The sequence below is a fragment of the Aphelocoma coerulescens genome, chromosome 2, assembly GCF_041296385.1.
Source record: "Aphelocoma coerulescens isolate FSJ_1873_10779 chromosome 2, UR_Acoe_1.0, whole genome shotgun sequence".
Taxonomy (NCBI): Eukaryota; Metazoa; Chordata; class Aves; order Passeriformes; family Corvidae; genus Aphelocoma; species Aphelocoma coerulescens.
This window is the reverse complement of record NC_091015.1, coordinates 135,396,720-135,424,702: the sequence shown is the minus strand read 5'-3', so window position 1 is coordinate 135,424,702 and position 27,983 is coordinate 135,396,720. Positions and strand designations below refer to the sequence as shown.

Sequence of the window (27,983 nt, the reverse complement as noted above, 5' to 3'; positions counted from 1 at the left end):
TTTTAAGGAAAAGGTGGCTCACTTTAATAACCACAGGCATTGGTCACTATTTAACAAGACATTCTAAAAAAGTAATCACAATTTTTCTGATAGTAGTTTACAAGTGGATGGTATACATTAAGATACAGAGGTAGAATTTCACTTTTACAATGCTTCACTAATACAGATTACCAAATTCAAGGCACAAAATTGTTTGCTTTACAAAAAATACTGTAAAAATGTCATTTGCCATTCTACAATGTGAGTACAACTCAAAAAAAAAAAATCTTTACACCCTTTCATATTCTGAATGTAGAGTTGCATCAGGCATTATTCTATTTTTTCCTTTGCTAATAATTGGCATATGACCAGCACTTACATAAACGGTTTGTATCTCAGCTGAGTTGCTTTGTCTTTTAGGCACAAGTCCAGTTAGAAAATTTAACACAACAGCTTCCTTAGGGGGTGGGAGGACTCTGTCAGAAGTAAGAATGAGGAGGAAGAAAATAAACTGTAGTCCATAATAGTAAATTGGACTCTGACATATAGAGGGAAATGGAACAGAGCATATTTCAAATTAAGTCAACTTGAAAAAAAGTCAGATTAAATCACTGACTGCATTCCTAAAAAAACAGATGCCCAGTACAAGTTTGCTCAGAGAGTATGTAAGACATTCATTTGCCTTTGAATCGGCAGAGATTTACAAATTTCTTTTCATCTTTGTTTAAATAGAACACACACAGTTGCAACAAAAGAGAATTACACCACAATTTGGCCATGTGTCCTTTAGAGAACTTGGGTGAACGAATGAAGAGATGCATTCAGAAACTGTCCTTGAATTTGCTATAAGATCATGAGTAGTAGCTTAAATTGCAAGATCTCCCTCCCTTCCTAAATAACATAAGGAAAGTCAAACCATTTCTGAAACATTGACATCTTCTGGTTGGAGACAGCTCTTAGAAGCCTTGGCAGACTAAGGAAGAGATATCACACAGTGCATCCCTACAACAAGTAGTATGACTAGTTTTCTGTACATACAGTGATATTCTAAAGGACAATGGTGGCAGCTACATTGTAAATTCTTTTGAGTTACCTATCACATTTCCCAAGTACTCTAGTCAGTTTTATTTACAGTATATAAAAATCCATTGATTTTTAGAGTTCAATACACAGGTTTAGGACCCAAGAGAATGCCACAGTAAGATGTTGACATTTGCATCTGTTAGATGCAAGTGCACTTTGCAATTCAGTCATGTAGCATTATTGCATTCACCTATAAATGTTAGTCCATCCCAAACGGTTAAATCCCATTTTTTGCTTCATTGTTGTTTGTAGCCTGTTTCCGTTGAGCGATGAAAGGATACATACACTTGTCTGCTCCCAAAAATCGGTACATGCATACAACTGCTTCAAATGGGAGAATACTGGGAAAAAGAAGTTAGAGACTTATTAGAAGACAGCATAAAACAAAAACTCTGCTTACTTTTAAGTACATGTACTTACATGCACTATGTACTTGACCTCCTTAAAAGCAATATAGTACCTATTGGAGAGTCTTCTTAAAAGACTTAAAGGATTTTTATTTTACAGGGATACTTTCAGAGTGAATTGAAATTCTAGAGTCCCAACCACACAGGCAACCAGAAAGGAGAAAGAAGCTGCTTATTCACATGTGTCCATCTTAGACCAGATTTTCTGTTTCTTCACAAGCAGTGTGATAGCTTGCTTTAAAGAAGTGGAGCAGGGGGGATGGGGGGCAAGGGCATCACAGAAAGCCTGGTAAAAGCAAAGCATCTGCTAAAAGCCACATCAGCAGAGGTCATCAGACATTTCAGATATTCTTTAATGTGGGATTAGTGTTAGTTAATGCCATTCTTTGATCACCAGATGTCTAACAACCTTGATTTATATTCTAAACTCTATCATCCATCCTCAAAAAGAAAGGTCCAAAGTAAAGAGAGCAATTTCCTTCCCCCCCCCCCCCCCCCCCGATAAAATTCCAGGAGGTGATTATGTGATGGATACCTGGCTACAGATCCTCCCCTCCTTCTCACATGAACAAAATACTGTTTTTATTTTAAGTGTAATACTCAGGGGCTCCAGTGAAGGACTAAAATGGGATTCTTCAGCCCCTGGAAATAGCAACAGGCACTTGTTCAGTAGCAAGCAGTGCAATTCCAGCCATTAGGAGTAATGCCCACTGAAGCACCAAGGCATAGTCACTGGTACAGGTGTCCTCAGTGCCAGCAGCACTGCTTGTGCAGTGACTGGAGGGCCTTTGATCTAAAGGCTACTGCCTGGGGCATGGATTATGCAGAAGCTTTGATCTTCCTGTTGGAAGCTGAAGTGTTGAACCAAGGAAACCCGAAGGGCTTTTGATGTGGCTGTTGCTGCATCAGGCACTGCTTGTGCAGGAAGCACTGAAGCACCCTCTGAGCTTCTGGGTGAAGGAGTTAGTTCTTAAAGATACTGACAGTAGCCTTCATTTGGTGTCAGAATAGACACATACATCTCTTCCAGGAAAGAGGTGAGCAGCTCACAGCTCACTATTTTTTGGTGAGCCTGTCCACCAAGAGACACTTGAGACAGAGGAGAACAACCACCTCATAAACAAAATAAAAATCACCAGGGTGGTCAGTTTCAACCATCCCTTGCAGAAAGAAAATAATACAATGCTATATTTTATAGGTTCCCCCTACACACTACAGATTTAAAACAAAACACAGAGGCCTGTGAAGCTGTTCTCCATAAACTAGAATTCAAGTGATGTTGTATCACAGCAATTGAAGCAGCTCCTGTATTATCCTGCATCATTGAAATGTCAGCCTGATTACAGATTAAAACAGTTTTCATCCTAAAATTGCAGTGTTTTAGAATGAAAGAAGTAATTCCTTTAAATAGCCCTTCCACCAAACTTAGACTCTGAAAATTGGTTCTGGAAGTACCAATTTTCAGTTGATCTACCACATCTGTGCAAGTTCTGAAGAATCTGCAGGCAGGACCTTCTCACACACTGGTTCTAGAGACAAGCAGCTAGAGGTTCATCTGCTGGTAGCTGCCTCATGTGCCATTCCTAAAGAGGAACTCAAACAATGGAATTAAGAGTCTGTTGAAAAGAAAATAGGAATCTAAGGAGGATGGAAGATACAAAAAGGTTAAAACAAAGATGCATAGATACACAGGATCTCAGTTAAATGAAGCTTCCTAAGCAAGCAACCTACAAGCATGCAAGCCAAGAGAGACTTATGAATTCTAACAACATGGTACCTGTGGCCTGTGTGGGTGGGAGGGTGTTTGTATCCAGAAACTGGGCACACTCATGTATTTTGTGGATTGCATTGCCAAATAACTGGAAATTCAGTTCTTACCTTTTCATCAAGGTGACCATATACATGAGGCGAGGTGTGCAGATCATTGGCTGGTCTGTAAGGATGGCTCTCATAGCCTGCTTCACACAGTACTCAGGTTTCAAGGGTGGAAGAAAAGGCTCAATTTCTTTTCTGGAACATTTGATTAAGACGGATTAATACGATACATAAAAGACCACAGACCCCAGTGAACAGTTAACTCAATTTCTTCAGAACTTTTTTATATTCATTGTTAAGTTACAAAGACTATAGCTCAAAACTTGCATTGCCTCTGTACAAAAGGACAGAAGACCGTGAATTCAGAAAGTCTCTTTTTGAGTCTAACACTTACATATACTAAAGGAGATATAATATTTATTTAAATATTTTTATGGTAACAGTTGAGTTACCTCTAAATACTTTTATGACACTACCAGCACAGAGCAGAAGGAGAATTCTACTCACCTGATCCTGCATCCTCTAAACATTCCTGTATCTACAAGATAAGGGCAGACTAAAGTAGTTTTGATTCCGTCCTTTTCAGCAGCCTTCAATTCATGGCTCAAAGACTCATGGAAACCTACAGCTCCAAATTTGCTGGCACAATAATCCTGTGTTGGCAATGAACGAAGCAGCAAAAAAAAAAAAAAAAAAGGACAGATATGAATGATGTTCAAAGCCAGCATACCTGAGGTGATTCTGCACAGATTTTCAAAGCAACAACAAAAGACACCCACTGAATAGAGCATCACATCAACTCATTTATCACTTTACTTTTGAGGTAATTAGCACAGAATCATGAAAGCAGGAAAGCTGAATGTAGGAGGATATTACCTTGGATTCAAGTCTTTGAATCAGGCAGGCTCACGTGACAAGTTACTCCAATTACCAGTTTGCTTAATAATAAATGGTGCAACAAAGGACTGAGATACCTAATACTACCTTGGGTCAGATTTGAAAAAGTTTAGAGTTGGCAGGGTATAGGTGTAAAAATCTTAAAAGTGTTATTTTTAAGGTTAGTGTCAACAGAAGACACAATCAAGATTTAAGTATTTCTATGAGATACACAAATAATTCAAATGCTACTGTTGTCTATGCAATAATTTTTTATTGTTGCTGAATTTAGTGTGTTTTCAGTTGGATGTGTCCACCTCTGTTGGTGGTCACACCCAGTCTAGGAAATTCCTTGTAGCTTTCTCAAGGCAGTAAACACTAAAAAGCCCTAAGTTACACCATCTTCATTCGTGTTATGAAACACTGCAGTTTAAGGTCCTGGACTGAGCCTTACTTATATGCAAAGAAGTCTATGTTTATGGGGTAATATGACCATTATTATTTTAGACACATTAATTAATTTTCACCAACTGAATGCTTTTTGTTCACACTTGCATTTGTATTAATGACTCAAAAAACAGGACAAGCTCTAATCCTAACCTATTTTTATGCACCAAACAAGTCTCTCAAACTGGAGTTCTCCAACAGCTGCTAGTGAAGCAGGTGAGCCATATATTCTAGAAGGTTTGCAGTCATTTCCTCACAGAAACAAGAAGCATTACTTTTGAAAGCCTTTGCCTTTGGCTTCAAGCTTAGCACTGAAGATCCTGACAGGAGTAGGTTGAATGGCACCTTTCAAGTTCCTAAATTTATCAGGCAACTCAAAGATCACCTGGCATTCTGAAACCCCCAGCCATCCTAGGCTTTTGCTCTAAGTGCCAACTCCACCATCCAAGTAAATTAATACAATGCCTGCCCAAGTCCTGTGGCTCCCACTCATAGGGAGCCATGCGCTGATATGGTACTCAGCACCATAATCTCCAAATATCTTTGAAGATTTGACCTTATTTCCTCTAGCTGATAATATGAAAAAACTTGTCTTTGGCAAAAAGTGCCAAATTTTTTGTTCATTATAGTCTAACAAACCTCCACTCCAGCAGTACTGAATAACCCCAAGGAACTTGCAACTGTCACGATGTGTCCATGGTTCATTTCCAGCATCTTGGGAAGGAATGCTTTAGTGGTCTACAAAGTAAAAAAAAAAAAAACAAAAAAACAAACCAAAAATAAAACCAAAAAACAAAGCACACGTAAACTACATAAAAAACCACTTCATGAACAAGTTACATTAGCAACGAGTTCTCAGAATCTCTCAGTTTATTATCAAGAATATAGAAATACAATCATTGTACAGGTTTTGAACTTGAGTTTGTCAAAAATGCTAACAGAAAATCTACAGCTTGTTTGTGAATTCAGACAGCAAGGCAGCAAAGATTGTGTCTCCAGAAATCCCAAGTTTAAAGGATCAATTGAGCTCAGACATGTTTATTTTTCCACAAGAGACTAGTTATCAGAAGGAGATAATTTGACCTTAAAATGGAAGTCACATTTTTTTAAAGACAGAAAAAGAAATGCAAAGCGTTTAATTACACCATCCAGCACATCTCTGTTGAGACCAGGACCGATCATCAGTTCTAATTATTGACAGTGTTTTTTAAGTTAGATATGGCAAGTTTTATCCAAATAACTTATCACCTTAGGTATTTTATATTAAAATAAATACTAGAGGCAGAGTTTTTGCTGATGTTACTTTTTACCTACAATAGAGCCAACATGTGCTAGTTTAAATTACTTTTCATCTTTATTAGCATCCATGGCATTGCTATAGCTAAAAAGACAAGATACACATTTCTGTTACTAATTCCTTAAGAGTTTAAAAATAAAACAAAATAAACCCAAAGCAAGTCTCAAGATGAAACTTTAACCTCCAATTTTTATGTTTTGATTATAACAAAGTTTGTTTCCATTTAAAAACCTGAGTCAGAGTTAACACCTTTTAAAAATTAAATTTGTAGCCATATATTGAAGGTACTTGCTGGAAGATCACCCCCACCAGAATACCTATCTTTGTCATATCTCTCTTTGGAAGCTGACTCAACACTTCCCTATTTTAAGTAAGTATTAACCAGAGCACCTGGTTAATACACTACAAAAATCGATAAAATAGTAAAATGGTATGTGTAGTTATGATGTACTTCAGCTTTTAGAGTGTCAGTGTACTATATGAGATCACTTTTAAATTGCCCAAGAACTTCAGACAATGCTTTTTAATCACAAACATGCCTAGTTAATATGTTAATCTATTAGTGACAGAGCTACTAATCTATTTGAACTCAGTACCATGAATGCTTTACCCTCCCAAAAACCAACTCTTCCGATGTAATTTGTATCCAAACTCAGAGCATGCAAATGCCCCCAAAGTATTTCCTACTTGCTTAATTGTTGGTCTAAGTCCTGTCAGCTGCATTCTTAAAAAGACATGCAAACTACAGCTGAATCCATCTAATTCCATTCTTACGCTGTCTGCATTTTCCAATCACAGACGTCAGGACAGTTTTGCTCTAATGATTTTCACATGTTCTTGTACAACATTTTTGCCTGCAGGTGTTAAATGACTAATCCAGACCTCCTAACACCACACAAAAGAGTGTTTTCACTGGACAGCTGGCAGATAGAAGATTAACAGACCTCCTGACTCCTTGCCTTTTCTACTGTTGATTCATACAGCTCCTAGATTCTGTCATAACTATATAACAAAGCTAATTATAAAAAATAATCAGAGAGCAAGCTGCCTTGCATTTCTTTCCTTATGGCAGGGATCTCAATCTCAAACCAGGACACACTAACACAGAGCCTCAGACAAGAATTCAGTTTGCTGTTAAACTAATCTGTGCCAGGCACACAAAGTTTCAGCCTCTGTTCCCATGTTGCATGGCAACAAAGCCCAGTCATCATCAGGCAGCACCATCCGAAAAAGAGGCTTTGCTTGGGCAGCACTGAAGTTTTACAGAGTGTTCTTTATTTGCAGCCTGCCTTGCACACTGCAACACCAATGGTGTGCACGCTAACCCTGATGCTCTGTGCTATCCCTGTAAGACATCCGTGCTCCCAGCTCAGTCCTGCTAAACAATTTACTCCACTCCCCAACATTTGTCAGCTCCATCAGCAGTTTCCACTTGCGTCTCAGCTATCTGTCCACATCACATTGGAATGACTGATTGCCACCTCACATTGCCAGAAAGCTTGATAATGCAGACTGAAGCTCTGGCTGCAAACCACAACAACTACAGAAAAGGGGCCTTGGAGTTTGTCTTGTGGGAGAAAAAGAAAGGAAAGAAGTAGTAATAGATCTTTTCCTACCACTTTCAAGACATGAATCAGTATTGTCTTCCAAGAGATGAATGGGCAAGTACACCAAGCTATTATCTTTAATATGGCACTGCTTTTTTTCCTCTTTTTATTTTGTTGTTGTTGTTAATATGGTGAACTATAACTGTGTCCATAAGTGCCTATGTTTAGCTTGGCTGAGGAAGAGAATTTTTAGAGTCTATATATATAAATATGCAACATAACCAGACTAGTAAATTTCAGAAAGCCCACTCAACTATGCTATACTGTTTCAAAGCATAAATATTATAGAAACTGAATTTTCAGAGCTTGTGGCTAAAGTAACCCATTTTCAACCAGACAAAATTGGCATATGACAAATACAACTTGTTAAGGACACTTTTGGGTGATGTCTTCAGTATCTCAAGTGCAGACTTGAACAACTCCCAGCAGCAGAACTACAGTCACTTCATGCAAGTCATTTCTTAAAAGCCATTTACGGCCTAGGAAAAAAACCACAGCTCCTCTGCTTTAAAGACAATTAGAAATTCATGGAAATCTTTGCATGAGACCTCAGTGCTCTGAGACAGCCTGTTCAGAGCAAGCCCCTATACTTTGTCATGGCACATTATCCCACAAATCCACCTAAAACCTGAAGCTGAGGCAGTCTACAAAGACAGCATAACTACCATATGTAGAAAACTTAGTAGTCAACTATCAACATCTCCACTAAATGGATGTCAGAGAAAATCATCTCGATTGCTGCCATCCTCCAGCCATCTGCAGCAGCTGGGAGTCAGCACTTGAAAACAAGCACTGTCAGAGGCAGACACACCCTACCGGGGGATGCATTTCCAGGCTCAGAGTAAAGGCTTGCCCACTGCTCCTCCCAGCTGCCTCTCGCTGGGAAAAACAATCCCAAAGTGAAGTTATTCTTTCGTGGTATAAGCAATCCCCAAATAAATCAGTGTTCTTACTGAGTTTCTGGCACTGCACACCTCCTTGATCAAAGCAGCTTCCTCTATACTCTGGTTCCCAGTTTTTCTACCCGTTACATAAACCAGATCAACCTAGTTTCTTGCTTCTAGTTTCTTTCAGCTTCAACTACATCTGCCTACCAGACCTGAAGTCTTCTGTGTGCTTGTTGTGCTGCTGACAAACTAGTTAAGAGTTTGACTGGTTTGGAGCAAGATGCCTCCTGGGTGGCCTTCCCATCTGGAGTTTGTCTGAACAGGTACACAGCCCACATTAGTCTTCTGAGGTGATGCATGGACATGCTAATCCTCCATAAAAAAACGTTATTAGAAGACACCAAGCAAAAGATGGGTTTTGTCCACAGCATTAGAGGTCATGAACCAGGTCTTCAAAATAATTCAAGTCAAGTCAAGTGGTTTAATCAAACTATCTGCCTTCTGGTTTGATCCTTGAAACTTCAGTTTTACTCTCACAGCTGCAGAGGAAGACATTTAACCAAAACACAGAAGTATTTAAAGTCAGAGCTGGGTCATTTATTCATGACAAACATACCACAGTTTTCAACAGTGAGGAGAAACCAGTAAGTAGAATATAGAGGGCGAAAGGAATTGTGTTGTGACGTATCAGGGTGAACAGTCAGGGAAATTACACAGTATTCAACATCAGGAAATACAAGCCAAGCATCTTCTTAACTCATAATTAGCTCTTTTTAAAAATTATTATTTAGGAAAAAAAAAAACCAACAGCAAAAAGCAAACCCCAAAAGCATAGGGAAAACATGAATTTTCTAACCTGCAGTATACTTCAGACAGACAGAATCTAGGTAGGATAGACAGAGCATATGAAGCTGTTGTGAACACAGTAGAGCTAGTTTTTCAAGCTAGTTCAGCCTTTAAGTTTTTTGGAATGTAGAGATCAATTCCCAATCTTCTGAGCATTTTCCTCTATGATTTTGAATATATCAGTAAGACCAAACTATTCCCAGCAGCTGTAACCAAACTTCTATCTCATGTGCACCCAGCTTAAATGACTTATTTCTCACAAGTGTGAAACTGAACAAGCATTTACATGTCACTTCATAGCTTTCGTAATCTGTTCTCAACATTTTGGTTTACGGCAAATTAACTTCTAACAGTCTAGCACTTCTTCCCTCCCCTTCCCCAAATTCTTTAGTTCCATTCTTAATGAAACAAAACTCAAAAGATTGTGCAACACAAAGAGCAGCACAGCTGCAATGTCAAGACAAATTAGTCTAAATACAGCAAATGAGAATATGAAGAAATACTGTGTTTGGGAAAGTGATTTTTTAAATTAAATTTCAGATTAATTATTCTTAAAGAAGAAAGCAAGCATCCACAGAAAACAATGTTAGCTGTATGCAGCTCAAGACAATGGATATTGAATGCAGAAAGCACACCAAAGTAGAAAAGTATGTGCTACCTCATGTTTAGAGAGTTGCCTTTGTAGCAAAGAAAGAAATAAACAGGTACTAACACATAAGATCCTTCAAGTTTCTCTTTTTCAATATAAAAAATTCCTTCATACTTTCTACCTTCTGTCAACAGCCTTTTAAACTATTTTAATGGCATAAACAAGCTGTATTACTATAAGGTACCTTTATACCTTTATGCAAAAGTACATGCCAAAGCTCCTTTCCTATACAGCTCCTTCAGGTAAGGAGCATGTTTATTTTTTTTTTTTGAGGCTTATCAAAAGAGGCAAGTTTTTACATCACTAGTTATACACAACAGTGGTGTACTGGTATAACAGAGAAAACATTTTCTCCCAAGCCACAGCTATTCCTGACTGCCAGAGCAGCTGCCTGACAGCACAAATGAGTGCAACATTTGGGTAAATGTATTGTTTCATCTTCATGTTAAAAACTATTCAGGCAGATCCAAGAAGCAAAATTGGTGTGGTTAGTCAAGGACTCACATCCAGACACCTCTGGGAACTAAGGTACGAGAGACCATAACAGCCTGCTGCCACACATATTAACTAGTTAGTTTAACTAAGAGTGTCAAGAAAAGTTTTTTATCTAAAAAAACACATTATATTCTCTCTCTCCCTTAGCATGCACATTCAGTCTTCTTTTCTTCCCATTCTTCTTCACAGCCTACAGCACAACACACTGCAAGTTCTCTTACTCCTGTGCAGGACAGCATGTGGCCACCTGCTCCACCACAGAACCAAACAGAGATTTTCATGTGCCCCAATTTCTTGTTCCATTCCAGTATCTGAGAAGAAATGCACAAGGGTCTGATAAAAGACCACCTCTAACTCTTCTGCACACAGGCTGTGGCAGTCTTACCTATAGCAGGTTTGTCCAAACTATGTGGTATTGCACTAATGCAACATTATATATGTTAAAAAGGAAAGGAAAGTGCCTGAAAGGCAGAAAACCTCAATGGCAAGCTTATCAGTAAACATACTGAAGTTATTTTCAGCTACAATCATATAGCCCAGCTTATTTCAGATGACAGCCACTTTACATGGAGTTTATAAACACAGGTTAAAACCTCACTTAGAGGATTACAGAGGAAGTCATTGCCAAATGGTTTTAGAAGGGGCCTTGAAAATATACCCTAGAACTCTCTCATAGGAAGATTTATCCAAAGTAGGCATTATAATATCCAAAATGCCTTCTCATGCACCAAAGGATGCAAGCCTGCATTTAACCATTTATTTTCCTTCTAGCTTTTTTATTTGGTTTCAAAGAGAAATGAGAGTAATTACTTGTCATTTGCACTATCATCTCAATTACTTTCCCCACATAGTCCCCACATCCTTCCTGAATTCCCCTCTACAAGCATCTCTGAAATGTTAGCTTAAGGTGAGATTAGTAACTGCAGTAAGACTACAGGAAAATACTGAGTACCGAGTTGGAGACTAGAGAGACCACACAATACAAAGGATGTGGCTCTGACAGTAACAGGCTGAATACAGCAGGCAGACAGAAGTCTACAACTACTGTTGACCTTGCTAACACAAGGGACCAAAGCTGTACTTTAAAGGACCTCAGATGTCTCTACTGACTGTTTTCAAGAACTGCTGGGCCCCTTCTGGATAATTAGCCACTGTCTAAGTAAATATTTGAATAGCTGTGGAAATTAGAACTATTTTTGATCTTTGGTTTCTATTCTCAAGAAGTGATAATGAAATATAGGTCAGAATTACAGTCTTCCTAGAGTAATGAATTAAAAAATAAAGTCACATTTCTCTGAATTTTTTGATAGGACTACCCATATCCTTTTGAATCAAAAAGGATCAGGAGATAAACATGACATCTTCAAGACAAGCTTCCATACGTGGCTATGTTAAAAGCAAAAATGGAAACTATTCAAGGACTATCCTCAAGTGTGCCTTGCACAAGCCCTGCATTCAGAACAAAAAAGCTAGACCTTCCAATATTTCATCTCAAAAGAAGTCCCTTTGTTTTTTATCTCCTGGCAGGCAACACAACCTTCAAGTTCTCGCTAAAGGTTTATTTGTCCTTCACATAAAAACCCACTGTTTTGGGGCCACAGGGATTCCTTTAATACTGAACTGCACCAGCAGTTAATGCTTAACATACATGCACAGTAATAATGCTAAGATTGCCTTGCAACCAGGAGCTCATGAAAGAACAAAACAGACTTAAACAAAAGTCTGTAATGATGATGAGTAACACAGAAGCAAACCCACACATACACTCCCCAATACCTTGGATAGCCTACATTAGCAGACAGAGTGAAACTACAGATAAATCTGCTCAGTTTAAGAAGTGAAGGTAATAAAATAAATACCCTAAAAAAGTAAATCACAAATGAAAAGAAACATCAGTTAATTTAAAACTGTATTTAATTTACCAAGAAATAAGCATACTTTTCTTCTCTCCCAGTGCATGAAATGCTGCATTGAAGTACACGAAGTCTTAAGTAAAAACATAAGCTATTACTTGAATCACTTGGTTTATAATTTATTATTAATTTATGGAAGCAATTTTCTCTACCCTCATGACCAATCTACAAACAAAATCCCCTGCTCCTCAACAGACATTAAATCACCCAAGAAGCACCAAAGTTGTACAAAATAAGGTTGAATCTTATTTATGGAAGGTTGTAAGTGGGTTTGTTAGTAGCAATAAGCATCTGTCACACCATTTACTAAAGAACAAGTATGCTACAGCCCATACTTACATTACTACATTGTTAAGTATTTGTATTGTTTAGGGTTCAGTTCCAGAATTTCTCCAGTTTTCAAAGCCAATAGTCACCACTCTTTCCTATGAAGAGTTCAGGTATCATAGTGGTTCCTCTTTTACATGGAGTTAACTCATGTTAAGTTTATCAGACAAAGCTGAAACTGAATTAAATAGTGTCACAAAGCTGTTTACAATGGGTAGACAGCAAAGATAAGATAAGTAATGCTATTAAACAACAAAAAAAAGCACACAGGAAACTAATACCACTAGTTATCTCTTAAACATTAATCATTGATTTCCACTCTTTACTACTAGAACTAATTATGCTATGCCTAGGGCACTGAACATTGCCTGACTAAATTGCCTTTTGTATAGTTTGTTAATAAGGCTTAGCTGAAAAAGGTTGTGTCTACAGAGAGAGGGATATGAAAAATGCTTACGGAAGGATATTGCAACAGAAACTTTTATTACTGTTGCCTTATCACATTGCTACATTGTCTCCCCCACCGTTCTTCTAAGGGTTTAATTTCCTGTGATCTTACCCCAAACTGGGGTAGAAAACAGCTTTGTTCTCCCTCTCATCTAAAGTGTAGGTTAAGTACTCAAGAACACTACCTAAATAATGCAATTCTGACTTCAGAAACTTTCCTCTTGAGCATCAAGGTGGAAAAGGTATCACTGTAAGTTTTATACTGCTCCACTGCTAATCAGACTTCAAGGTCTCTTCCATGCAGCTTTTCTGCATCTCCCACCACTGCATCACTCTAGATTTTGTGTGCAGCATAACCTAGGGCAGGGGTTTAGGTACATAGAACACAGGCAAAGGTAGCCCTGATTTCTCCTTAAGAACATTTAACTTCTGTTTAAGAGTCACTACTTCATATAGTTTCTGGGCATGAAGAATTTCAGGTATTCAAGCTGAACTACCCTTGTTATCATTATATTAGCAAATGGAATTTAGAGCCTTTATGTTATTGGTATGCAGTCTCCACCTTTCTGCCCCTGAGAACTTCCAAATTTTTCTTCCTCAGATTTTAGGTTTACATGGTTTTACAGGACAGGCCTGACATCTGAGGATGGAAGTAATTTTAAAAAGTGTCCAATCTTTTTAATGTCTATATGCCACCAGTCATTTCTGTGGAAACATCTAGCTGCCTTTAAAGGACGTGCTTGTATACACAGAATACCATAAATGCACACCAACTTGTCCACTGTCACCTGTACTTGCAGATACTCCTTTGCTGACATATAAGTGCTTCCTATATATGCAGCAGTATACATAACTGCTTCAATCACTGACTATATATTTGGACTTTCTCCCCTCGAGAGTTTGCAAATGTTTGATTTCATATGTCTGTGAAAAATGAAGTACATTCTCAGAGGTTGCCCAGAGAGGTGGTGAAAATCTTCATCCTTGCAGGTATTAAAAAGCTGTTTGGACACAAGCCTGGTCAACTGGCTCTAGGTGGCCCAGCTTGAGCAGGGGAGGTGGACCTGATGACCTTCAGATGACCTTCCCACCTTAGTCATTCTGTGATTCTTCACTTAACTACACCAATTCCCTGCTCAACAGCCCATTCCCCCTTCCTCTCACAGAGGAAGAAGTTCATAAGCCAGCAGAGACCTTGCATTCTTCACCACTATGTTAACTGCAAGTTTATCGACACAAAAACTTAACTGGAAAGGACACCAATTCCTCTGCTACAACTCTCCTGTATCTCTCTGACAGGAGCTCTTGCCTGCAATAAATTATCCTGCTCTGAAACAGTGTCTGTTCTACTTCCATTTCTCCTTCTCCTTTGGTCTCAAGTCCTTCCAGTTGGAGGGAGGGCCCAATGAAGCAGTGTAGAGCCCCCAGATGAATTTCCTGTGGAATTAACACATTTTCAGCCAAGTTCAGCACATACACATACCATACTGTTTTCAAAAACTAATTATGTCCCCCTGGCTATTAGAAGCCCTCCAGTAACTACACTACCATGCCAGCTTCTTTAGGACATTCTGAGCCCTCACAAACATTTTTTCCCCCCTTTGAATTTTAATGGTTTTAAAGCTTGGTCAGAGCAGTCACACATTAGATTCTTGACAGCTAGCAATGAACAGGGAAAAAGAGTATCTCTGCCTAAGCTGTGTAAAAGTGCAAAACATGAATTGCCAATGATGTTTGTTGCGAACTTGAAATTCCAAACTAATGTAAAAGATGAGACTGAACAGCAGAGGTAAGATGACATGGTAAGAGGGCTGCTGGAGGCCCAGCTATGTATTTAGTCTGCCTTACACTGAAAATCAAGCAAGTGTAGAATGGAACAAAGTGGAACAAAAGTGTACCTGCAGACTTTTCCAGACAGCACAAATTTAGGGCACATCTAAGCATGAGAACTGAATGTTTCAAAGTATTAACTTTCAAAAGCTGATCTCTTCCCTCCTGCTCAAAGGCATTTTATTACACAAGCTGATATTTCTTCTCCATAAATATTAATCTCATTCTACTCTCAGACTATCACAGCTATCAAACCACAATTACAATTCATTTAAATGAAGTATTACACAGTTGGCAGCCACTGAAAACTAAGATACAGCTTAAAGAAAGTGAATCCTTCTGCTCAAATCTACCAAATCTATTTGAGCTTTCTGTAGAGCCAAGACTAACACAGAGCTCCAATGTGGCTGTGACAGCATAGATACACTCCTCCAAATTCAGGAATTTAAATTACAGTTGAAGAAGGCAGCACCACCAACCCTTGTATTCTTCCACAGGCAGATCAGTAAAGATGACCTAAAAATAGGTTTATTCAAATGTCAAATTTGAAATTACTTTAGAATTTTCTACTCAAGTGATACAGGAAGTTAACACTTGCCTACTCCCTTCCACAAAAGGTGGCTTAACCCCTGCTTAAGTCAAGTGACTAGAAATTCTACTTTGTTTATATACTGACAAATGGCTGTGTCAAAGGATTTGTAGTGTTTCAGAGCTATGTTGACATTAGTGTAACAAACACATTAGTCCCTCACCTTCATTAGCACAAGTTTGCAGCAAATGTCCAACCATTTGGAGAGCAGTTATTTATTGCCAGCTAGTTGATAATCTTGACAAAAATGAAAACATGCTCCTATGAGTCTGTGAGAAATCCACATAACAAATTAATTTTAGAAAAAACAATTAGATAAGAGCTCAGAATATTTTGTTCAGTGAACAAAAACACAATCCAATTTTTAAATACGTATTTTTCTCCAGCTTGCCATAAGCTTAGTCATCTTCCGGAATATTTAGTAAAACTTGGTAGTCTACAGGTTTCCAAAACATTACTAGAGAACAGTACTGTCAGAACTACTTAAGGAAAACATGAAATCATCATTCATGATTTATGTAGCAGGCTTTTTAAAAAGTGGCTAAGCAGAAAAGGACTGTCTCATTTTACAGATACCTTAAGGTGAGTACCTTTCATAACAATGCAATTGCTAGAGTACTTGCAGGCAGATGAAAGCTGAGTCACTTTACTCATCCTGCCCAACTCAGTCCCCAAGTCATTGTTTTAAATCAATTGCTTCATAATAAGGAAAGTTATTGTGCTACAACCAAGTATCTCACAAGAGGAACAAGAGTAGAAGGAAAGTTTCCCTTCAGTCTTCCTTAGTGGAAACAGAAAACTCAGGAAGATGATATAGCTGAACAGAGATTTAGCTTCAGTATTTCTTTAGGAAATAATAAGACCCTAAAAGACTATGACTTCCTGTGAAGTAACTCACTGAACAAGAAGCAACATTTTTAAAATGCATGAAGTTTTTGGGTTTTTAAAAACCCAGGTGTTTCTGTTTCATACTTCTCCTCATCCTTCCACAAAAGGGTGTGCAGAACATAAATAGTCTTAGCAGGTAAACTTTTGCTTCATGAGCCAACAAAGGATAAAATGATCAAAAGGCTCCAGTTCATACAGTGACTAAACCACCAACTAATACAATTTTCAAAGATTCTGCTTGCACAGGCATTTTAAACATCGGCAAACGACTCACTTTCTTAGGGGCTGAATTTTCAAAGAGAGAAATACCTCCTTTGCCTGTCTGTGGAAACTATGCTTATTTCCCACAAGCTGAAACATGGCTCCAGCCTGTTTTTTCCACATTCTGTGTTAGTACAACTGATTTCCAGAGAAGTCAAACAGTGCAGTAGGCACAGAAATCATTGCTCTTGATGATACTCAACAGCAATCATAGTATTGTTTCAAGGTAAATAAGCTAAAGCTGTTAACACAACATTATCTGATGTATATAGTAAACTAGCTTGCCTTTATCTAAGGGTTTTTAAAAGTTGTAATTAAAATACTGCCATCTCTTTTGAAGTCATGTTGTTACATTCAGACTTATGCCAGTGGAGGATTTGCTACAGTTTGGAATCATTTATGACTACTTAATTATTTAGAGGATGTAAATCTTACTCAAAAAAAAAAAAAAGTCCAAGAATAAGGTTTCACTAGGATAGTCACAGAGGCCCTGTTCAGCTATGTGATTTTATCCTATTCCTCCTCACCTTTCCCCCCCCCACATTGGCCACTCCAAGTCTGAAATGCTGATAAGGTGATTCTAGTCTCCAAATAGAAAAATGATTCAGCTTGGACAAGAAAATCAGCAGCTTTCCTCCCTGCCCTGCAGAAAAGTTAGTGAGCTGAACTAGCTCACCCAAACATTGGCTGAATATAAAAACTAGTGCTAGGTAAGATGCAGATTCAAGGGATGGTCCCACAAGACAGACTGCCACCACTAAGCTGCCTTGTAGTTTTGTCCTAAATCAACAGAAATTTTGGACAACTTACTTTTAAACAAGCACTCATGAGCTTTTTCAAAATAATGCTGAAAAGGGGAGTGCTCAAGAAGCTGTCACACAAGTTCAAACAGATGGCAGAAGCAACCAGCGTCAGGGCACATTTAGGTGCAGAATTCAACAGCCAAACAAACTTGAATTTCAAAAGGCTCACATCAAGTAAGCCACCTCAGCTCCACAGCTGTTCCAGCATTCCTTGGCCTACCATGCCCTCCCATCCCCAGTTGTGATATCTCACTCATGTCAAGTGTTAATTTGACTGACATATAAATCATTATACTAATATAATTATTTACAAGAACAGAGTGTTCATTCAGAAGTGTAAGGACAGATGTAAATCTCTCCCCCATTTGTGACATATCTTCTTTCAAACTAAACCCTCCAACCCCCAACATTCTACAGATCTCAAAGTCTACACCTACTCACCTATATTGTAACTGCATTTTGAAAGACTACAATTTTTAACACACGAAGTCTAAGACCACAGGTGAAAGCATACAGCATCATGTGTAAATCAGCTTCAGTTTGCCTTTGCAGAAAGATATCTGCCATTTTTCACAAAAGATAGACGGGTATCAGTAACTCAGTTTTACCATCAGTGTCAATAGCCAGAAACCTCAAAGGTCAAAGGGAGCAAGGCTTATCAAGTGAGTGATGCACTGGCTTTTACATACAGAAAACTGTGGAAAGATTTAGTACTAGAGATACATAACAAAAACCTTTCTTCCCCTCAAAAAACCCCCAGAAGTGAAATCAAAGCATGAGAATCATTGGGAGAGAATAATAGTTCACAGCTGATAAGGATAAAAGTAGAAAAGATTTAAGAAGTGCAGTGTTAAAATGGCAGGGATGGTGCTAGAAAACATAACATTCATCTTTCCTCAGCCTGTCTAGTCAGAGTAATTGATGACACTGAGAGCTATGAAAAAGGATTGCTTACCCACACAGATCAGTTAAGACAGGTCTTAGGCAGTGATGCAAACATGGGGTTAGCAGGACACTTGTCTGCATCATAATTAGGGTTGCTTTTCTCCACCACTGAGCACATGAACATAGCTGTCTTCTAGAATCCTGCTGTGGTCACTTGGTTATTACAGAAAGTTAATAACATAATGACACAACATTAACTTAGCTCCTTTCATAAAGTAAAGGTGGATGTTACCTGTAGATGGAAGAATCTGGAACTTTAAACTCCACTGCCCTCCTAACAGGACAAGAAAGGCATACACATCAGCTTTTAGATTAGTATTTCACTGAAACACTGAAGAGCTGCTCTCTCTACTTGTAGCAAGGTTAAGCACCACAGTGGCAAAGACTATAATCACATTCAAGGTTTTCCTGTCTCCCCAAATCCTTCACAAGTAACTGCATAATTGCAGACCAAAGCCAGGTCAGAGGCTTTTGCTTATCCAGCTGATCTACTGCATTCTGTAAGAAGGAGGAATATGACCATCACACTGATCACTCATCCAGGGCCATGCCTTCAAAGATAAGCAATCCTGGAAACATTCACACAGTTTGCTGACAAGTCTCCAACCCTCAGAAAAAGTCACAGGAGGCTAAAGTGACATTATCCCAAGTACCATACCTCTGCAAGCTATATTGCAACTCCAGCTTCATTTTAGATGGATGTAGAATTGCAAGCAACTTAATAACTAATACTTCAGATATGTTTCAAGTAGTCTGAGAAGTCTTGGCACAGTCTCTTCAGGACAACTTCCCCTTTCCTTATCTGAACTTTCACAATTCATTTCCGTGGAATATATTACTCTTTTCACCTAAATTCTTCAAGCTTAATATAGGTTAGTGCATGGAAGTAACTGTCTGATCACACCTCATGCTGCTATCTTAGACACCAATCTATAGGCAACAAACAATCCATGGGTCACAATCTGAGAATCTCTATTTTCTGTTGAGACTCTAAGATCCATGCACCTTTCAAATGGTGCAGCAGATTAAATTCCAAAGTACATCTGAGAGAAGTTGTCACAAAAGCTCAGGTGTAACTGAACCAGTTTAAGGAAAACATTCCGGAAGGTCATTTTAGAGTTGCTAACTGACTGGGATGAAAATCAAATACTTCACATCATCAGTGAGAGGGAAGGGAAATGCACAAATTCAGCTGTCATTTGAAGAAAAGAAGTCAGCATTCTCCATCACACAAGGAAGATGCTCTAGAACAGAAAGTATATGTAGGAAGGCTGGTGTTGTAACACATTCAGAGAATCTTCAATATGATTTTCACACAGCCCTGAGTGTTGCTAACTAACCAAGAGTACTGTAATTTATTCTGCTCACACTCCTTGACATGTAACTACTTATTTATCATCAAGATACAGTAGACAATGAAGAACCAGGACAGAACAGACTTAATAGCCCTTAGGGACTAGAGCTGAGAAACATGTGGAACAACTACAGTTTGGTGGGCAGCACTGTGGAATCCCAATTATAGATGCTCAAACTCACGATTCCTACACAAGGCAAATGAAGAGGCGTTTTGCATAAGACCTAACTACCACCCCATCCCTACATGCTCAATTATGCACATTGACTCTTCAGAGGAGTACATTGCCTAAAGATTCATTTTTATCCTCTTCCATTACTATTCTGAAACTGGAATAAGATTGGTGTTATGGTCAAAGCTCAGACATACAGGTATCTAATTAAAGGGTTTGGGTTGTTGCCCCCATTAAAAAAGGAAGAGAAAACTTTTAAAAAAAACAAGAAAAAACATGGAAGTTTTTGAAGTGATCACTATAACTAAAACATGATTACAAAGCCAAGCTACAGATATACACAAATTGCAAGATACAGGCTACACAATTAGACTGCATGCTGGTCACTGACAACAGTGCTTGACACACTGCTAGTCCTCATAGATCATAAAGTAAATTCATGAGGAAAGCTCTGAACCAGTAGTCTTGTGCCTCCTTTAATTCCACAAATATACATCCACCCCTTTATTTTCCAAACCTGTGTTAAGTACACTGCTTTATAAAATGCAGAAGTGCAGTTTTCTAGGGCCGGCATCTGGAAGATAGTATATTCTCATTTGATAGATTCCCTCTATTTTTTTGAGAAATGAACTCAAAAACATATGAGCAGCAGAACCACACCAAAGCACTTATAAGTTTTAAGTATGACTAATATGACTATTTCCACAGCTAAGAGTATGATTACTTTTTCCTTCATACTCACTACTCAGCATGCTACCAGAGTATATGAAACACATGTGCTGTCCAGGGTAATTTACTGGTGGCATGTCGTTGGAATAATTGTGCAAAGGAAGAGGTAGTTTTGATGATACTTTTTGGATTACATACAAATGATTCGCTTGAACTTAACCCAACTCACTTTTCAAAAAAAACCATCAAGAATACGTAGATTAAACTTTTTAAGTGGACTTGTGCATCTTGGGGTACACTATCATGAAATTTAAAAAAAAATGGAAAAAAACAATTAAAGCTAACTCCACTCATCCAAAATACTAAATATAGCTGGGTGGCCTGTCAGGGGAATATTGTCTCTATACTTGATCATAGATGCTAGAATCCTAAATTTGATAACAAAAATCAAACTACTATGCCAACAGGACACAGGACTTAGCAGGGTATAGCTTCAAATAACATAAGCTGCTTTTTCTTCTGTAGAAGATTCTTTGTGCACATGATGTGTAATACTTCTGTATTTGAACTAAAACTATAGGCATAAGTGATCTTTATTTAACACCAGGGAGCTTGAAGAGAAAACAACAATACATAAACACTGATACATTGTAGATAAGTATAATCAGCAATGAGCAATCCTGTCAGTCTAAGGAGACTGATAAATACAGCAGCTGCATCAATGGGTATTTGATTTAGTAACTCTGTATTAACCATCTTCCCAAGGTATATTTAAATTTTAGAGGTTTTCATGAATGCCCTAAATACCTGAGTACTGTTTCTCTCTCTAATCAGTATTTATCTCCCCCTGTACCAATGCTGGGCAATCTAAAAAATTACTTCAATTCCTACAGAGATGCCAGCATACCTTCAAAAAAATCAAGCAGCTGTAAATAAATGAACAAAACTACTCCAGCTAAGAAAGCAGTACACAAGTCTTTAAACTCTGGGTCCTAGTCTCTCTATAGATGGATTTTTTTTTTTTTTTAATATGACAGAGCTGGAGCAGAATGCTTTTGCTTCCCCCTTATGGTAAGTTGAAGAGAACTCTAGGAGGAAAGCTTTAAGCTGAAATATTTGGAGTATCCACAGGATAGGGAAGCACAGATCACTGATCTCTCAGAGCTGAATACTGAAGACTTGTTGTACAGAAGGATCTGCATGTCACAGAATTTCAGAACCTGCTCATTGCCCTGCCCTCTTGCCCAGTGACCAAAACTAGAAGGATTGCCCAGGTATTATAGCAATGTCTAATATTAATATCTACTTATCCAGCAATAGATCGCTCTTCCAGAAAAAGAGTAGGTACAAGACTCTCAAATTGTGCCAAAATTAAGAGTTTGTAGTTTTGTTCAATACAGTGCCATTACCTACAGTATTTTGATACTTAAGCTTTATTGTAAAACAACAAGAAAATAATCCTATTCCTATGTTTGCTAAAACCTGATTCAGCAGCAGCTTTAAGTTATATTGTGACTTAGCATTTTTTTAATTTGAATCCTGACACATCACAGGAAGAAAATTTCCTAGTTGTAGAAATTCAGTTCTAATAACTGACAAGTGCAGCCAAATAAGTTATTATTCTTGCAACAGACAGGCAGGAAAGATAGTGTTACATTCTTGCTACAATTTTATGCATCTGCAAATTATAGTAAACCAGAGCTGGCTTATTTCAAACTGGGAATGGATTTTGTCCCTATGTTTTCAATATCAGAAGCATTCAAGTTATCACAGCATGAAATAACAGGTTTTTAATACTGCAGTGGATTTTATGCTGTGGAAATTGCTACATGATGCAGTGGTGACATGTTTATATAGAACACTCATAGGAATGATTACACAAATCATGCATGTCAGCAAAATGGAAAGCATCTGTTTAGGCTGTGGCATGCTGCTAAGGCTCTCTTGACTGCCAGTTTGTGATATGGTACACAGCCCAGTTGGAGTCACAACAGCAAAACTGTGACAGATTTTCATGTCACTGCCTACTGCAGAAGTTGGGCAGCCTTCCGATAGTAGCTGCTAACATAAAAGCAAGATCAGATCACCTGCATTTTGCATGGAGAACAGGAAATTAATCTGATGTCAAAAGTTTCAAGGGACAGTACTAGAGCCCTATTTCCAGTTTTTATATAGAAACACATTGAGACTTGATTAATGATCAAGGGATGAAAAAGAATTTCCCCTGAACCACATTAAAAAAAAACAAACGAACACACCAAAACCCCAGAAAGTACAGACACTTAACTACTGAAGCAATATTACATGCAAGATCCATGTCTTCACAAAATCCATTTACAGCTTTTTGGACTAAATGCCCTCCAAGAATACTTAAAAGCCTACATAATGCTCCAGAGTATTAGCTTTGCTTTTGGACCACCAGTTTAGCTGACATGGAAAAGGCTAGCTGTATAAGACTTCACACATCTAGACACATTGTTCTATTTAAGTCAGCATTGACTTGCATCAAAAAAGTTGGCTTCAAATCAGCTGATTCAGATGATATCTTATGAATTAAGTAGTATTACTTTCAACAGAAGTCCACCCACTATTGGTAAAGCCAACCTCTTCTGGGATCATGAAGGGGAATACAAGGCAAAGAGTTTTGCCAACAGCAAAAAATAAAAGCAAAGCAGGACACAGAATCTACAGGAAGTTTACATATGAACAGATCCTCAATTAAATCTAAAGGGTGTTGACTACTCCTTTAAAACTGAAGCCAAGATCTCAAGTTCCGCAGTCCAGACACAGCTATACCTTCTCGAAGTTTTTTGGTTTTTTTTTTTAAAGTCACTTCACACTAACATTTTGAGATGAATGGAACTGTTATGGAAACCCAATCATAGCAATACTAGACTCTAAGTTTAGTTTTCTATTACTGTAAGGGAACACACAGAGTGCTTTAAAAAGGTCTCTGAAACTGTTATAAATAAGTGTATGACTTAGGCCTGAAGGAAGAACAGCTGGAGAATTTAGGATCCTCCCATATTTTAACTCATGGTGATGTCATAATTTAGAGTTCTTGGAAACTGTCAATTCAACATTTAGGACACATCAATAACAGTCATTAAATATACTACACATCTCTATTGGATTGAACACCAATTTAACTTTTATTAAGGGGAACACACAGAACTCCCAATTATAAGAAGTCACATGAGCATTCTCATAACCTCTCAGGCCGCTTTAAAATATATACTTTCAGAGTTTAAAAAGAGTTTCTAAACATACTATCTCCTGTGCACTGAAGTTTAAGCACTCTCTGCAAGCTTTACAATACATTGGAAAGAGACTGCTCTGCCATTAAGTATTTCACAGTGCAGATTTGAAGGGGCTCCTTTAGGGTTATGAAACAGCATTTCATTTCCATGTTAAAAAAGTTTGGCTTGGGAGGGCCTTCTATGTTTCGAAGATGAGGCATTTTACAAAATTTTATTATGAAAAGGTAAGATCAGTCAAAGAAGGTTTAAGTCGAAGTATACTTCAGATTGCTTAATCCTTTCATTGTTATGCAAGTGTATTTCATAACCTTATTTGAGGAATCAAAGAACAGTTTTAATACTAACAATGGTCTCAGTCTGACAGCTAATGCTAAACCAAGTGTGCATCGTGCCCTCCTTCAACACTCCAATTTATGTAACTCCACACCACCACGGGTTTAAAAATAAACCACATGGGAAAACAAGGTTTAGATAGACAAAAAGAGTAAGATCACATACTTGTTCTCCTTAATTAGGATCTGCTGGTTGTGGACACAATATCATCCCAGAAACCATAGTTAAGATTTTCTTACTTCTACAGGCAGCCCCTAGAGAAAGCTATGAGGACAAATACGCAGGATTCCTGAAAAAGTGTTCTTGGCTTGATTTCTTGAGAAATCTTTTTCGCCTTTCCTCCCAGCCTTCAAAAGGAACAATTTGCCTCCAAGGCAATTCAAACAACATTTTCAGCAGAGGTTTTAAAGATTTTTTCCAGAAATATACAAGTTTGCTATTGTAACCATCATTAAAACAGCATCTTAAAGCTGCTAATGTGCTGGCAGAAGAGTATGTGAGCAAGACTGAGAAGCCATTCATTAACAGTAACAACCTTTAAGCAGATTCAGAGATTATTGCTTATAAAGGATTCAATATCCAGAGCTACAGAAACGGCCACAAGACTTAGAACTCTGGATTCTAGGAGGATACAGTTGATTTAAAACTATTTGCTAACAGTCTTAATACCAGCATTCCTGTGAAACAGAACAGTCAGTTCAAAATAAGAAACACTCAAAGCAGTGATCTTACAAGTGAAAAGGAGCAAGTGCAAAACTCACGGAGATAGGAGTTCAGTAACAGCAGTTCATTTCCTAATATTAATTACCAAAAAGAGCAGCAGAAAGGAGTTTATAGTTACCCAGAAATGTGCATGACAGTTAACCATCATGGTTCTCTCAATAAGCTCATCAGGACACTCCAGAAGATGGTGCCCGGAGACCACACCAGCATTGTTAACCAGGACAGACACCTCGCCAACCTCCTTGCGGACCCTCTCAGCTGTCAAGTAGACATTCTCTCTTTTACCCACATCACAGGTGTACGTGTAAACTTGCAAGTTGCAATGGGGCAGCACATCGTTCTCTCCATCTCCAGCTACTAAAGAACACAGATAAGAGAACAGAAGGGGTGGGGGGGCAATAAAGTTCTTGCTCATATTTTGACATTCAAACAAGTACTCAAGCAGAAACAGCAAATACAATTCCAAACCACCAAAACTTCTATTTATTTTGGTATCACTGCAGTGCACCAGGTGCCGGCTGTTTACTACCGCTGCTACGTGTTTTAAGAAAAGCTGCAGGTTTTAAGGCCGCTGCTAGAGTCCGAGGCCCCGCGAAGCATGTCTGCGCTCACCGCTGCGGGCACAGGGCCGGCTCTGGCTGGCAAAGGCACCGTCGGGGCGTCTGGTACCCCTGCACCCAGCGGGCTCCAGCCCAGAGCCGCTCTCAGGGCCCGCCGCAGGTGAGCGCTGCCCCGGGCTGGACCCGCCAGGCGCGCAGACCTGGGCCGGGGCCGGGCAGGTGAGCGGCGAGGGCGGCGGGGACAGCGCGGGGAGCCCGCCGCTTACCTCCGGGGGCGGCGGCGGCCGCCTCCTCGGCCATCTCCCGGTAGATATGCTGCACCATGCCCGCCGTCTCCTCGTTGCTCTGCGTGTTGATGTCCCACAGCACCAGCAGCGCCCGGCGCCGGGCGAACTCCAGGGCGAAGAGGCGGCCCAGGCCGCTGCCCGCCCCAGTGATTAGGCACACCTGCCCCGCCACACTTTTCTCCTTGGGCCGCACCAGCCACTTGGCCGCGGCCAGCACGAACGCCCACAGCACTCGGAAAGTCACCACGAAGAACTCCAGCAGGATGTTCATGCTGCCGGACCGCGGGGCCGGCGGCACAGAACCTCCTCTTCGCCCGGCTCCCCAACCTGGAGCCGTCGCTGCCCAGGACCGCCCGCTGCCGGCACCGAGGGAGGCTCCGCTCACGGGGGTCCCGCCGCCCAGCTCTCCCTCTCCGTGCCGCTCGCCCTCGCAGCCCCACGCCCCGCCTCAGTCACACACGCCGAGGACGGAGCCCGGACACAGCGCTGCCTGCCCGCTCGCCGCCTCCCCGTCCCGAGCCGTCCCGCCCGCGGCCCCGCTACTGGCAGTGAACATCTTGCTCGCTCGGCCCCTCTATATAGGGCGGACCGGGCGGCCGAGCCCCTCCCCCGGGCCGGCCCATCCCGCCCCGCATTCTCGGGACTCCCGCCCCCGCCCCGCTCCGCCCCACCGCCGGGGGAGGTCCCCGACGGGAACGGGGCCGGTGTTTCGCGCTGTTCGGGACAGGCGGCCCGGCGGCTCCAACCCGCCCCAGCCCGCCCCCGGCGTACGGACTACAAGTCCCGGGGTGCGCCGCGCCCCGCCGGAGCGCCATCTCGGGTGCTCAGCCGCAGCACGGGTTAGAGGAACGCGCACGGGCGCTAAAGGTTCGTGCTCGTGGCTAGAGACGCAGGGAAGCTGGAAGCGCACAGGAGCCGCCGGCTCCCCGCAGGATGCCCGATACCCGCCTGCCTGGGGTTCCTCTGCTGAGCTGTGAGAAACCGCTGAAGAAAACCCCGATGGTTTCTTGGTCTGTCAGCGAGGTACAGAGGTCACTGATATCTCACCCGCCACTGACTAAAATAGGAGCTCACAGGTGCCAGCACACGGAAAGTATTTTCTTCTGTGCGGTAACAGCGGCCGCTCCCTGTAGCTGGGCACCCTGCGGCCACCCGGCGCCGGAGCATCCCGCTCCAGGGCACTTGCCAGTTCCAGAGGAGGAGGACCGGAGCATGCCCTTGCGATTTCCCAAACGTGGGTGTGCAGGATTCATCCCACTGCCTCTGCCCGCCTGCAGCCGTGTGCCTTAAGTGCACGACGCTGCGCTTTCTTCCCTGTGTCGCCGCGAGTTTTCAGAAAAGTTCTTGGAACTTTGTTTGTGAACGCTGCCTCTCGAATTGAGCAGAAATTCGAGTTCAAAAGTTTTGGAAGAAAGTGCAGACAACCTCTTTCTTCAGTAGATATTGCAAGTGTTCTTGCGTGCTGATTTTAATCCCCCCTTTTATAATACTGCTAAGGACATCAAGTGATACAAACATCTGTATTAGCATAAAATAACCCTGTTGTAAATAAATGAACATTGATACACCTGTAACTAGGATCTAAAGCACTCAATAGCCTTCTCAGGTGCAAGTGCCGTCCAACACCTTTGCGTGCTGTTAATTGGCAACAAATAAAAACGCAGAGCTCGGCATTCCTTATCCCCAGCCCTGCTGTCTACACGGTTTTTTACACCGGACAGTTCTTTGCTGCTCAGAGTTCCACTAATTCTCTTGCTCCCGTACGTGTGTAATGATGTGCCGGTGTCTACCTGGGTGATTTTAGGAGCACAGGTACGCGCGCACAGGATCAGACTTACGAGCCACAACCTTAAGCAGCCTTCCAAGCTGCTGTGCTGGGCAGCGCTGCTTTCCGAGCCGCCCTCCATTCTCCACAGTGCAGTTACTGATTCCGTATGGCGACCCGAAAAGATGCCCAACCTAATGAAAGCACATCTCGGCACAAACGGAGCCCGTGGTTCCCAATTCCCCGTGCGTCCAGGTGAACGATCCTGCGGGCGCAGTGGTCGGCACGGCCGACAGCCGTGCTCCTCCGGCGGGGCTCCCTCCAGCCGCAGGGACGGAAACACCTCCGTGATCTCTGGCACTCCTGCGGGAAGCGCTTCGGTCCTGAACCGGAGGAGCGCGGATGCCAGCGGGACCCCGCTTTCCTGACCCGGCAGGCGGCCGGGGATGTAACCGGGCCGGGGGCGGCG

General features: G+C 40.5%; 1 protein-coding gene across 2 annotated transcripts; it reads right to left on the bottom strand.

Annotated features, from left to right (window-relative positions):
- On the bottom strand, window positions 1–26,284 carry RDH10 (retinol dehydrogenase 10). Of its 2 annotated transcripts, none has more exons than XM_069004936.1 (6): window positions 25,729–26,284; window positions 25,021–25,259; window positions 5,247–5,345; window positions 3,792–3,937; window positions 3,348–3,479; window positions 1–1,403 (listed from the first exon to the last, which is right to left on the bottom strand). In XM_069004936.1, exons 1-6 carry the CDS (start codon window positions 26,018–26,020, stop codon window positions 1,280–1,282), a joined length of 1,032 nt encoding a protein of 343 aa, XP_068861037.1. In that variant the 5' UTR covers window positions 26,021–26,284; the 3' UTR covers window positions 1–1,279. The 2 variants fall into 2 exon arrangements, with proteins under 2 accessions (XP_068861037.1, XP_068861038.1); XM_069004937.1 differs by having other exon boundaries at window positions 25,021–25,256.
- Between the last annotated feature and the right edge of the window lie 1,699 nt (window positions 26,285–27,983).